General features: G+C 42.4%; 1 protein-coding gene across 2 annotated transcripts in view; it reads right to left on the minus strand.

The window, feature by feature from the left end:
* LOC118404241 (large neutral amino acids transporter small subunit 4-like) overlaps window positions 1-12166 on the minus strand; it is a 32493-nt gene extending 20327 nt beyond the window's left edge. The window contains exon 1 of one of the 2 annotated variants that reach the window (XM_035803282.1): window positions 11996-12166. Coding sequence is in view for 1 of the 2 variants with exons in the window: in XM_035803280.1 (XP_035659173.1) it covers window positions 1181-1211 (31 nt within the window). In the remaining variant the exon portion in view is untranslated. Of the gene's footprint in view, window positions 1-1180; window positions 1227-11995 lie in introns of those variants that run through there. The other variant, XM_035803280.1, reaches the window with a different exon arrangement.
* Window positions 12167-14925: the final 2759 nt, after the last annotated feature.

Raw genomic sequence — 14925 nt, forward strand, 5'->3', positions numbered from 1 at the left:
GCCCGTCCTTAATGTGTAAACTCCATGTGTGAAGGACATAACCCTTTATTCACACTTCCTTGCCAATAAAAACTAGTTGTAAGGACAAGACTGACAGACTGTGTGTCGCCTTCTAAAAATCCAGGCATAACGCCAACTGAACTACCAATGCAAGGACATTTCAACCTTGGCGTTACGCAATAGGACAAGATGGCGGAAACAGGTTGCGTTTCAATAGACCGATCGTGACTGTCCATTACAATTAGCACTTCAACCAATGACAGATTGGTAGTTATCAGTTTGACCAATGAGGGAAAGGCTGCACCTGCGTCGATAACTTGCATTTTGGTGTTTCAAATTTCTACGTTTTGACGGGTGTGCGGGGCAATGGAATCAATCAAATCTGACCCAATCAGGAGAGATTTTTATTTTTTCAAGCAGATGCCAGAGGGGAAGCTCATAACACAATTTTGTTTTGTTACGTTTGATGTCACTGTATGTAATATCCAGAGCAGAAGACCTTCATAAGCTCATTGTGAGCTTCTTGTCCCATGCTCAAAAAATGAATGCGAATAAAATAAACACTGTAGAGTTTTCATGACTGACAACCATAACCATCCCAGAAAACCAAGTTACTACACCTCTCAATATCTGATTGGATACCAATAACATAGCATCTGACAGCAACGTACACTCTATGTCCGTGCTTGGTACGCGTTCAAAGCTTTACGCGGATAGGAAGTCACGGCTCAAGTGCCCAACGGGCGTCTAAAAGTAGCTTCTCACAAGCTCGACATATGGACTCATTGGCAAGACTACACCCTTGGAGGTCGGTTGCCAAGTGGTTATGATGGTTTAAAGGGAACATCTTTAACTCTAGGATTCGAGTGGTATATAGTATTTTGTCGTTTAGCCCTTCATGCCTTGGCAATTGCTGCACACACATACACACCTCCGTAGTGACCGCTGGCTCAATACTTTCTCTTGTCAGCGGTCACTACGGAGGATGGTACTTAGGCTATACATACACCACACGCACAAACAGAGACATACGTACATAACGCAGTCACAAAAACAAACATTGCATTTCTACACAGAAGCTAGAGACCATGTACACTGCGGCAGTCTCTATTACACATTTCCAAAAGGCACCTAAACCTGTTTAGAATCCCAAACTAGTACGATGAATGAAATAGCTCACGATAGATGTCGACTTGCACCCCAGTCAGCATATGGACGCGTTTCACTGTAAGAACGAAAAAGATTTGGACTTGAAGCCAAGTATGCCTGGCGGTATCACACGACCACCAGGCATAACCATAGTAACCGAGTGAGTGCCGTCACTACACTGCCTTCCTATTTTCACTCGCAAATCAAGGAAAGCAAGGGTCAACGATTTGCAAAGACCACTTAGATGTTTAAGTCACACTTTTTGTCGTTTCATGACCTAACGTACGTCATAGAATTCAAATTTCAATGTTCAAACAATATACTGAGGTCGACCCTGGACCGGCGGCTTCTAGTCTTACGTTCTCACTGCATCATCAACTAATTGTCTAAAAAGTCTATCTAGAAGAGAACTCCAAAAGGCGTAGGTGTACAGATTTTAGGGGAGGGGCTTGATAATAGAGGGATGTTTGACCAAGGGTTTCAGGTGTTCCACGTGCAAACAAAACCGATCACCTGTTGGAACCTGATACCTGACGCACCCCTTTTATTCAAAATGGCGTCCACCTGACCTCTTTTGAGGTCACGACAAATACAATTGTACAAGCAGGGAGGTCCCTAATAAATCCCCGGATGTGAATACTAAAGGTTTCTGGATGCGTTACCTTCTGCTTGGTACTCTTTTGTTTCCGAACAATGTCGAACAAGCGTAAGCGTATAGCTTATCCATAGGCGTGGTAAGACACGGACGTATAACATATACCCGGTTGCTATCCCGCCGCTTATTCTCCAAGCAGATGAAAGGATACGGCTTAGCCTCGGTGTTAACGTTTTACGTGTATTTTGAAGACATTCCTAGTGTCGCAAAAACACGCAACAATGAGAGTGAACCATATCCTTACATCTGCTTGGAGATTACCACCGCTGCCACCAGTGTAACAAAATTAATAAAGATATGCTCATATCTGGAGGGTTCAAAAGAAGACGTTACTGAAAATCATTAGGCCATTGAGAGAGGTTATTGCAGTTTCGTTTTAACCGATCAAGGTTAGCTTCTGTGGGCAGATATTGGCGTGCATTGTTTGAGAAAGATAGCGTTATTCTCTTTTCCCACTATATATACTAAATGGCGTATCAGAGGTTAGGCTGGATCTGAATAAAGTCAAAGTCAAAGTCAAAGGCTCGCTTGGACGTCTTTTCATACGTTTTATAGGCCGTTTTATCGCAATCTCTTCTGGCATATATTGCCTTAGATATTGAATAACCTCTGCGTTGAGAAAAGATGACAAAACAGACCAACATGACACATAAAAGACGTCAAAACAAAACATTTTTGGAGTGTATCTCCATAAGGTGATAGGAATGATCGAGGAGGCTCATTTGGTGAACTGCTGTCCTCAAAAGCCTTTTTGAAGTAGGCCAAAGGGTCATGAGAAACTAACCCAAACACAAAGACATGATGAGCCTTAGGTGAGACAGGGTCCATTGCTCAGGAATTTAAGGCCCCAACACGCTTGTAGGACAGGCCGATGTTGGCACAATAATAAGCGATCAAAGACAGTCAGCGGTATCAACTAACAATCAGGTGTAAAAAAAGGTAAAGATCATATAGCCTTTTTGAGGCCGTAGGGGTAGTGGGTTGTTACCCACTGTGTCTAGGACACGGTATTGGAAGGCTGAGCCTATCCTTCTCCTTCCTCAACCTTTTACATGCACCTCCCCAACTGAAGTCAGGTACCCATTTTTGCACCTGGGTGGAGTGGGGAAAGTCGTGTTAAGTGCCTTTCCTAAGAGCACAGCAATGGTGGCATTAACCCAAAGCCTCTGGTTTGTGGGACAAATCTCCTAACCATTACATCACCAAGACACCACAGGTTCCGAAACCCCCAGTGGCTCCGGGAATCAGCCGACTTTAATAATTCTTAGGAAGCTTGTCTTGGGAAACGATTCTGCCTCTTTACATCTGCTTGAAGATTACAAAACAACTACACACCATCGCTGAGCCAAACCTGTATATGGGATAGCTGACATATCTGTACTAAAACCATGCGGCGTCTGCGATTAAAGATGGAAACTTGACACCAAAAACATGTCAGTATGGACATCTGATGACAGGCGGACACAAATGACTCAGTCCACAAGTACACAAACAACCCTGCAAAACAACTTTAATAATCGTAGCCTCCATAGCAGGATCACTGAGTCTGAGGCCTTTATTCCATCCTTTTTTGGGGGCTCATAAGGCCCTTTTGCTTGCCATTTCTTTTTAAACTGAGTCCCTTGACCGCCGGCCCCTGGCCCAGCAAAATTGTTTTATGAGCCATAATAAGACAGAAAAAGGCCCCAAGATAGCTTAATTGGCACGTTTTGGCATTTGGATAGCTGGAAAACTAGACTCAAATTGTTTAAAACAAAACATCATAAGCAATTTTTACCTATGGAAATAAATTTAAAAAAAATTTCAATAGCCAGTTTTTTTCCAACTTCATACCCACAGCAATAAAAGTCGGCCAGCAAATAAACAAACAAACAAACAATCAGACAAATAGATAACCCACAGAATAACCTGCCATCCAGCTTGAGTTTCTTGCACACGTTGGCTGTTTTGCATTGTAGAAGTTCATTTTGGCCACGACTATAAAATCATAATTGACTACATAAACTCCTACCGTGCCACCGTGTTCTACAGATTACCCTGGCGGCGGAAAGCTTCTCCTACCCCGACGAAAGCCCGGCTATGGCACGGTAGACTGGGACGGCAGCAGAGCAAACTGAGTCTCTTTATTGCCTTTTGAAGCCAAACAAAGCCCGCCTATCATGTGTTTTTGATGGGTATCTTGTCCTTTTTTATGGGTATCTTATCTATATTCCCATCACGCTGAAGCACACGTGAGCCACGCGACTCCTTCATGGTAATTACAAGAATGACCTAAATAAGACCGTCACGTGTATAACCATGCGTAAGATAATTACTAGTATCTAGTAATTAGTGTTTATCCATTTTCAATTTTGTAAGACGAGCGACTAACACGTCGATGACATTTAGGTAATAAGATACGCTAAAAATTACTCAAGCAACTTAACCAGTTATGGTTTTGGAAACGGTCAGACGTTTCAGATAACCATCCGGTGTCTTTCGTCAGTGACACTGGAGCAATCTTCTTGGAGAGAGATATGCAATAGAGATCTAACTAAGTTTATCGTGACTACAGGCAACTAACGCTTTTTTTTCATTCCCGTTCTTTTTTTACATCGTGGGTTCTACCATACATAGTATTACATACTACTAGTACCTTTCTTTACAGGCCTTGTGCTAGGAGAGTTCGTGTTTATTTTTGCAGGAAGCGCTGATTCGCGTTTTTTAAACGTATGGACCAGATTTTTATGCTAGGAAGATCGTTTTTGTCGCACTAGAAGGCCTACTTTAAGACGGCATCATATCATGTAAAGCCTGCAAAAGACTGGCTACCTCGTAGAGTGGAAATAGGCAGCACGTCCTATACACAACATGTAAGTATCGACCTACTACAGATGGAAAATCTGCCTAGCAACAGACAAGGCATGACGGGATAGCCAAACGATAATTCGAGGATGTGCGGCTCAGGGGGTTACAACGGTGATCACGGCTGATTTCAATGCTTTTGATGCTTTCAAAATGCCATGGGGTATTTAGATGATTTAGATCAGGGGAGTGCGGAGAATCGCCTATTCAAGCGCAAGATAATTACACGTATCCGTTACGAGAAATCTGAAAGAAAATGAGGTGCACTGACACACAGTTGGGTAGCCGTTAGTTACATGTAGGGTAGCAAAGCTCTTGTCAACATGTTCCACTACGGTAATACGTTTTTTTCTAAGGAGGTTTAATGTATTTTAACCTCCTTGGTTTTTTCTGATCGATGGTTTTGCTAACGGAGATGTGCCATCAACAGAATAGAAAAAAGAGCATAGAAAAAACACTTTCCTACCACATAGCATGAAATCATATGACCTATCAATTTTCATACGCTCTGAAGCAAGTTCAGTTACAGGGCAGCAAAGGTCAGTAATAAACCCTTGCCATGATATTGTTTTTAATTACTATTTTGTATAACCCCTTTTTTGCCAAATGCAAGCGAAAATGTTATACTGAAGAGACAGAGTATGGTGTAGACTTTCAGATTTGGTGAAAAAAGATTTTGGTCTGTTCAAGGACTGTTAAAGGCCTATACAGACACATAATCTTACGTTGTTATGACCTAGACATCCTGAATTTGGCTATATTTACATTATCGCCAAAGCAGATCACCATCGGTGTCCTGTGCCCTACATGCATATCACAATTAGATGGATAACATGTCATATAAAATCCCAATTACCCAACCGCAGTGTCCTCATTACGTTCCATGTTAACCACGAGGGATTACGATCCCACGATAATGACAGGTTTCATTTACCTAACGTTATATCTTATCGCCGCTTTTATCACCGAGATATACAATCTTATCATTTGATTAAGGGTACCATGTAAGCCATGTAAAGCCCTTGGCTTATTTTTGTCGCATGATAGCCGGAAAAGACTTATGCCTAGATGTAGAACGAACTTTGGCATCTAGGGCCACACGGACTTAATGTTGTGGCTGGACATCAGCGCGGAAAAACAAAATGTAGCCACATGTGACCCAATTGTATCCCTAGTCAATCAGGATTTTATGCTTGCTTGCCAGAGGATCTGCTCTCCACAAGGTACCACAGTGCTCTTTTAACAATAGTGGCAATAAAAACTGTTTTAACATTATTGAAATAGCAACGATTGTCTCTTACGGTCTTACTAGAGGTGAACATTTATAAGACAGACCAAGCCTGGGAAAGAATGGACTGGAGATTTAGCCCTGTGGTTTAGCAGCATTTACTTTTGCTGCATAATAATTTTTTTGCCCTCGCGCATTAGTGTTGGAGTCTCTAGAGGGTGTCATCGATAAAAGTCAGTGTGATCTAACGGCGCCCGACTGTCGTACCTTGCTAATTGTCTGACCCTCTAATCACCGTTGAAGGTATGGGAAATCCAACGGAAATCCTTTGTTTAAATGTTTTGGCGACAAACAAGCAATAATCAAAGTTCTGTCACAAGAACAAAGGAGTTACGACGGTGAGTCAAGTTAAACCAAGGACGTTGTATAGAATATTACGTCCTTGGCAAAACAAAGAGTACAAAGAAAGGGATTTCCCGTGAAGCCAGACGCAAGACTATTGCATAAGATATCAAATTCTCCTCAGTTCCGCCGACAAAGCAAAAAATATGTCTATGTCAGCGTCTTTGTCTTTGTTGTCCCATTGCTCGTCACTTGTTTTAGACAGGCCCTATTATACAGCTAGCCACCCCCGCTGTGCTTATTACAATTTCCTTATGACTGTACATGCTTCAAACACAAAATAATAGAAAGCCCCATGCGATCCCAAGGCATATGTTTTTGTCATTTGTCAAAGGAGTAGAAAACATACATGCTTTATATTGTATTGTTGAAAGAGTATTTTGATGAGCAAAATATGATAATCGCGTCTAGCCTGGGTGCCATCTGATTGGGTGCAGTGAGGTACGGAGCCCCGACCGTTGTAATCGGAAGGCACTCATGCTAGATTCACTCATTTCCCAAAGAATCATTTTGCTATGGAGTGTACCAATGGTTGTCTTGTTAATTAATTAACGGGCTCGCAGCGGGGAATGGAAGCACGGTTATCCTATGTCTATGACCATGACCAAACCATCATCCCTAGAGTACACAGTATGCCCTTTGCGCATTGTCGCTTTAAATTAGGTGGCAAACTCTAAACTTTAATTTAAATTTCAGAGACATAGCGGAAAATGACCACCATGAAAGAGATTCCTGAATGAACATCTCTTTTGCTCTTGCTGAACGTTTGACCTTCTATCGGTCGATATCTCTTATTTACAAAAGTCTCGTAAAATCTCGCGTGATTGATGTGTATTGCCGCCGAGGCCATCTAGGTAATCACGTCAATCAACTTGTGGGCCATTCCGTGAGCAAAAGGTGCAAACGACGGCTTGTAATAGGCGGTTAAAATGTCAGAAGCAAGAGGCTGTTAGGTTGATTTTGAATTTAGATAGGACTCTTTTGACACCAAATTGTTCTCTTTCTCAATTTTCAAATTTAGAAATTGAGCCCTTAGGCCACTGCTTTCAACTCTTGTTTTACTTATGAACATTCTCTGCTGACGAAATATGCAGTATATTGGCCAGTGTTACAAAAAAAGTATGGATAAGGAAAACGTTACTTGACAGGCCTTTTCCCCATCGCTATGGCTTTTCTTAAAGTTTTGGATGAAAGTTGACTTGCAACACGAAAACTAGACCAACTTTTTGTATGTCCAAACCCAGTATTTGTAAAAAAAAAACAAAAAAACCCACTGCTTGTGTGACGTCACGTCTTGCAGATAGAACACGTGACTCGGTGAGTGGTGGGTCATGAGTTGTAGAAAGACTATAGCGCCCCCGTCTTGGTGAGGGATAGTGGTAAAGCCCTGATGTAGATGGCTTCTCTGATCCCTCTGGCAAAACATTCTGGTTCTATGTGCAAGATTTAACATGCTTGCTTGTGTCAATAGTAAAGGGTATGTAAGGGACACATTGACCGGGTCGTCTTTATGCAGAGGTGGTCACTTCTACAGGTTTGACTGTGTGTGCTGATTTCCATTTTTCTGTAGGTCATGCCCTGACTTAGGTCAACTTGTCTTGACAGAAACTCCCGCGGAAGGCTATTTGTATCACCGTAAGGTAAACAGGCCCATGTCTATCATCAGGTCTCTAAATACCTCCACCCCGCACCACAAACACATGGACGGGTGGAGAAACACAATGTTATATCCTAAAGCGAAAAGTGTATTCAGCAATTTAGCATGCAATTAGTTACTAACTAGTCTCCTTGGACATTGGTGGGCGCTACGAGTCAGTATCTTTTAAGCTGGGTCTTCTCTTTCTTGTGACCGCGCCTCGTACAAGAAGCTACAAAAAATGAGGACACTAAAACTAAAACACCATCAGAAAAAAATATCATAAGTTCCAGAACGCCCGACTCGTACAGCCTGCCAATGAGGCTAGTGAATAATGTTTGAATGAATACCTTTAGTGCACATTTTTGTCACACTGGGCTAAGTACAGGTAAAAAAAAAGACATGTTGAACAGATACAGTTTATTTATCTGTTCTTGACACTGATGACGGAAACAAAATTTATCAAAAACTAACTTCTAGCTTTTCCTTTATAGTAGAGATATAATGACAGGTGAGGTTTACGATGGAAGGTTTGTCTATCTGCATTATGAGTATGATCGTTCGTCCTTAACACTTGTATGGGAGGCTTCACGGATTCTTGTAAAGATGTTTTGACCGTCGCAAATTATGTGAGAATGTTTTGACCGCCTTAACAAGATCCAATTGACGTCAAAGTACGTAATTTTTGAATACCACGATTTTTTTTAATCCTGTAAACTCAAGGGGCTGTACTATGCAATGATCTATTGGCACTTTCTGGCATTTATAACGATTTTGGCATACGACGATCTGTTTGATAATTACACATATCCATATTTTAAGTCCCTGGCGACACTGTGTATGAAGGACAGCGGACTGTATCATTTCAACGGCGCCGTTGTGGCGGGAAAGCCGCCAGTAAAACGAGCGATGGGCAGAGACTACCTCGTAAAAATCGACCGCCAATCTCATTTAAAAGTTACCAGAAAAGTTGTGACACAAACATCTATCTTCAATTCTAAAAAGAGTGTACCGCTGACAAAAGATAGATCACTTCAAATACATAGAAAGACAGGCTAAAACTGTACGTTTGATTGAAGATGGGGTTTAGCTTATCACCATTTTGTATCTGCTTGGAGCTCGCCTCGGCTAGCTTGCGTGACGTAAATAGCAGACAGGGACAGGAAAACAATGTCTGATACACTGATAATAGTGTTAGCTTTAGGATTAAAAGTTGTTTTGTTTATTTATCTAGCTCCAGTAGTAGGGGATCAAGGATTAGCCCTGAGGACATACACTTAGCTTTGGGTCAGTCCATTTTCAAAATTTGGGAGTTTCCAGGATTCAAAGAAAATACAAAGACAAAAACTATATGTATACATAAAATCTATGTGTGTGTTTGTGTGTCTATATGATATATAAAGTTTTTTCAGCTGAAAATATTCTGGACCTCCCTTTTTCGCTAATGGTGACTCACAGTTGTCACACGGACTCACACCTTTTCCGAGAAGTACTTCAGCTGGGCCCTCGCCAAGCTGAGGTTGGCGGGGGAAATCGTTACATTCTTCTGACGGGTATATGTGCGTGTCAGATACCCTCCAATATCTGCTTGGAGAGCAACTTTGGGGACATCTCCAAGCAGATGTTGGAGTTGGAAAATCGTCAAGTTTTCTGTGTATTTGCAATCATTTTATATGGTCTTATAAAGTCATTTGCATGTCTGAAAAAAAAAGCAGCCGGTTTTAACCCGACATCTGCTTGGAGTGAAATTGATGGGCAAGCGGCCAAGGTTGAATAAGGGTAACTACTGAGTGTCATTGTGGCAAGCCTCTTCATTCCAAACCTATCGGCACGCTATTTTTAAAAGACGACCAGATGTTGGCGACAGGGTCACGCAACTTCAGTCAGTCATGTCGTTTTCAGACGACGTTTGGTTTTTGGCTCAGGAATGCGCATGCGCGACTCTACAACAGTTTAGGCTACAGTAAACATGGTTGGCTTTAGAAGTTATTTAACCGTCGTAATTTTTAAATGGCACAGTAAAATCGAGCTGTCAAAAACGCCCGAGGAACTGTCACCAAACCTAATTTCCAAATCTACGAGTTGGCATACAGTCAATTGTAATGCGTATGGACACGAAGTGCGAAAGAGTCGTAATGCTCGCAGCGTCTTTTCGAAGGGGGCGTAAAAAAGGGGGCCCTATGTGTGAGGTAGCCAAGGCAAGATAATAGCGTCAAATCTTTGCACGTAAAAAAATGTACCAATGCACTTATCGAGAGGTTATAGTATAGGAGTATAGTAGGGTTGGCATGGTACTAAAAACGCGAGTTGTAGCGAAACCACACTGCACTACAAGCAAGGACTATAAGCTGACGGAAAAGCGTCGTGCTTCGTTCTTTGTGGCTCGCTATTTAAAGTTCCGCGCCAATGACTGAGCGCACACTAAAACAGTATGGATATCCAGTCATCTGTATGGGTACATTGAACGGTTCCGCCTCAGAGTTTCGGGTCAGCAGTATTTCAGCCCTGTTGACATAACAGATATCACCTGTTTGCTGAACGCTGACCTGTATGCCCTTACCTAAGTACTATCAAATCCTCTGCAGACGACATGGTCTGTATTTACTTTTGTTTTGTGTGGGAAAGGAATATCCCAAATCACTGGTCCCATGTTCTGGGGCATCCCTTTTTCTCTTTCGCCTATTTCTCCCTCCTTCTATCTTACAGTATATCATCTACAATGTGGGTGTAACTCATGACAATGGCTGTGACACATCACCCCCCCCCCCCCTTGATTGTTTTTGGTTAGTCCCCCAGCTACCGACCACCTGCCTGAATAGCTAATGCTCTATCCCTACTGCCGAAAAAAGGTGCACAGCATAGCAACACTGTTTCGGAATGAATATACACAGGAAAAAGCAAATCTTAAATTTTCCGAGAAATGTGTGAAGAAGTACTGTAGTTACACATATTAGATGTTCCGAAATGAGGTTAAATTTTTCCTTCCTATCCTAACTAAGGTCGAAGCGGTCGAAATCGGTGTAGCAAAAATCATCATCATATTAGCATACCGAAGTACTATAAATGCAAATTTGATAGCTCATATGTAGTCATGACCAGCTTTCTCGATCAGTTTCCTTTTTTTTTAGTTTCTTTTTTTCAATCCACAAAGTACTTTGCGGGCGGAGAAAAATACACGACTCTTAAAATTTAAAATCACGAATCGCTCTTCTATGAACTAATGAAGATCGTCGCTAGAATATCTCCAATTTTTGCATAAACACGATTCAACCAAGGAGGTTGTATTGACGGTTAGCTTGCGGTGATTTAAATCGGTCAGATTTGCGGTGCGCAGTTTCGTAATAGTTATGGTAATCTCCAAGCAGGCGTTAAGTATCTTTGTTTCACTGGCCGGTCTTCAAGTCAGTGAAAGCTATTAGTACACTGTCGTTATGAGCGTCCATTTCTGCTTGTACAAATACAAAACAGCGATAGTTACAGAGCTGGCTAAAAGCTCCCCGTCCTCAGGCAAAAGGAAAGGTAGGGTTTGTTGTTAAATCCCACACAGGGGGAAGCCATACAGCTGACATGGCTACATTTTAGGGCAGTGTTTTGTACAGCCAGCTGCCGTGTCGGATGTAAACAAAGGACGGGAAAGGGATCCTCTGGGAGGGCCATACCACTTTTAGCGCAGGGCGGATGCACAGCCAAGCCCTATCCACGCCGTATGCTTTGTGTAAACGTTTTGTACATGAAACCTAGGAGAATATCTTAAGTATAAAATTATACTATAGCATCAATATGTAACCACGTTATACACTTTTTGCTGGATTGAAAAGCAACGTTGATGCTCAAAAAGGACACAAGTTCCCGTTTTGCACAATGAACGATCCCTTGCCGGCTGAAAGGCTGACGCAACCACCGAACACTCAGCCCGGCCACAACAAAACAGACCAAGGAGCTTTTGACAGACGAAGCTTTCTGATTAGAAAAAAAAATTTCTAACGTACTCCAAAAACAGAGACAAGTGTTCTAGAAACACAGAATGGGTGTCTATTGGTCAAGACAATTGAAAAATGACCGGTACGCGCCGGTTTCCTACCTCGGGGTTTGGGAACCGGTCTGCGCCGGTAACGGCAAGCGGCTCGCAGCAGCCGGCCGGTGCAGGTCCCTTCCAGTCCGTGCAGACGATATTGTGGGAAAGCGAGGAGAGCATCGACTGGCGTGACGTCATGAGGAATCCCGTGCTCTGATTGGCTCACAATGATGTAGCTCTGTCTGTGAGGGGAAAACTGGTCTGATCCGGTGTCGGGAACCGGCTCGAGCCAGTTTGGGTCTTTTGTGAGGTGTGGCAGATCGCTTCACGGGTAATTAAGGTTCCGCGCGTGACACTTCTGTCTAGGGATCAAGTTTCCAGGTGGGTTGTCAAGGGATGCTGAGGTGTGGTCTCTTTTAATTTAAACGCACGTGGAGAAATCCCCTACGCTTCAGAAAATTGTGATGGAAATACATATGCGTGACTTGAAATAGATAAAATGACGAAGCAAGATTCAGGAAGTACAGGTAAAACCACATAAAAAGGAGGAACAGAAAAAGAGGAGAGGGCATTTTTCTGTGAGTAGAAACTACCTGTTATCTCATCATGTGACGTAATCTCCAAGCAGATGTTGGGAAAGAGTATGTGACGTTTTTTGTAGTCTCCAACAGAAATTGAAATAACTGTACTGGTTATTGGGAGAATAAAGTTATTTGCCAGGCAATTTTGGCCAGCCAAAAGTAACATTTATTTCCGGTGAAAATGTTACCCTACTATGTGGACTGACTTCCCGGGCCAACTACAGTCAAACCTGCCCAAGACGACCACCCGGGGGACCGGAAAAAAACGGTCGATTTGGACAGGTGGTCGCTGAGAAGAGTATTGACTCAAAACATGCCCGATGCAAAGTATAAATGGTTTCCGTTGTGCTTAATGGCAAATAGCAAGCACACTGCACGCACGCAAAGAAGCGATGTCTTTAATGTCAAATACAACACGCACACTGTAAACTGTAAATTCAACCCCAAAATCCGACGCAAACTGGCCGATTTCGGCACAAAATCGCGCTATTTATCATCAAAAATCGATGAAAACCTCAATTTTGAAAATGATGCGGTCGTTATGGGTCCCAATTTGGGCCGGTCGCGGTCGCGTTGGCCAGGTGGTCGTTGAGAAAAGGTCGCTTAATGCTTACGTCAATGGGAAAATAAATCGGGACCTAGAAAAAGCGGTCGAAATGGCCAGGTGGTCGCTGAGAAGAGGTGGTCGCTCGGGCAGGTTTGACTGTATTCCCCATTTTATTGTTTCTGCCCAGTCCTTCGATGCTTACCCCCATCTGGAAGGCCTGGTAAAGGCTATTAAACGTTTTCGGGTTCCATCTTCCTTTTTGTGACACAGACAAACGGTACCGTTAGTTTGAAAACGTCGCGATATCCATCCAAACATCTGCTTGAGGATTGCGTCATATCTAGATCGTCAGTGTCAGGCGAGCCGAAATATGTTGACATGTGGTTTTAGCTTATCTCCAAGCAGATACGACAAGGCAAAGTCGTGCCGTTTTTCAAGCGTCCATTTCCGCAAAAGGTATTAAAAGAACTATAAAGGAGGAATGTTTCTGAATTATGGTGGTCCACTTAATAAGGAAACAAAACATTACACTGCCAGCTTTTGCAAATGATAAAAAGGTACAATAGCTGTTTATATATTTGTTTTTTTTTGTTGTTGTTGTTTTGTACAGCGTACCATACCCTAAAGCTTTCTCTCCCATGGGATATAGAAAGTGAGTGTAAGTGTTAACGTGATTGATTAAGTAGATCTAGAAGAGATAAAAGATGCACAGATTTCCAAAACGTGAATAATTTTATCTTTGAAATCATCTTTTTCTTCTCGACACTCGTAGTTAGTCTCTACCAGACTACATTGGTTGCGGAGAAATAGTAGAAATTGGCCAATTAGATGAGTGATATGCCAAGAAAGTTAGTCCGCCATAGGGGATTGCAACCCTGTAATATTTTAGTCGGACAACACCGCTGGCATACATGAATTTTCGTTTACTTGACAATGTGGTACTGCACTCAAGTTGCACAACGGATTAACGCACACTTCTGTTAATTCCACTGATTCCCAAAATCACAAACTAGCTGGATAACTTCGCATTATTGCACCAGCCGAATAATTGCACAAAATACACTGTAACAGTACATGTAGACTTAAGTTTTTGCAATATTGAAACAAAACAGTGTGCAATGCTTGTTGTTAGAAAAACTTTATACTACTATTTCTATTACTTTTCTAGCCACCTGTGAAGTTTGGTAGAGACCAAGTTGTTCTTACTTTTATTGTCCTCGCGAGATGATATTCGTGACTTTATAATAGATGGTGTCCCACTTGGTAAGCGTTTACCGAGTGCCTAGGTAATATATGCGTAGTCCACGACCGCAGGGGCAAATATTTGTGCCCGCCCGCAATACAAAACCGCAGGTGTGCTAACGTGACATCGGTATGTCACTCTGTGGTTCTACCGGCGCCATGGGGGCCTTTAAACCGGTTAGGTCTGCATTCAAACTCGGCAAAGAGTACGGAATGGAGAAGATATAATTGATGGGCAAGTTGTTCTAAAGTGTCATGAAAAATACCGTCACACGTTGGGTTATCTTTTTTTATTGCCTTTCTTAGTGTGATAAGACACGTGAAGGAATTTCGCAAATATTAGACGATCAGAAGGCAGTGGAGGTCGTTTCAGGTCGTTCAACTTTACTAAAACGCTTACCATTTTAGCAATGTAATGTTGAAGATGACCCCTAACCGGGCCTGTTTTGTATGCCATGTATGTGACTATGTGGTTCTAACGAGCCACGGGGCTTTTAACTTTAGAACTGCTTCCCGACCGCATAGTCTTTTTGCGGCGAATGCCCACAAACGCCCACTCTGGAGAAGTACGCGCAACACGAATCTCGTTTTTTTTTACTTGGAATATGTCCACGTTGTGCTCCCAT

Source organism: Branchiostoma floridae, chromosome 17, assembly GCF_000003815.2.
Source record: "Branchiostoma floridae strain S238N-H82 chromosome 17, Bfl_VNyyK, whole genome shotgun sequence".
Classification (NCBI taxonomy): Eukaryota; Metazoa; Chordata; class Leptocardii; order Amphioxiformes; family Branchiostomatidae; genus Branchiostoma; species Branchiostoma floridae.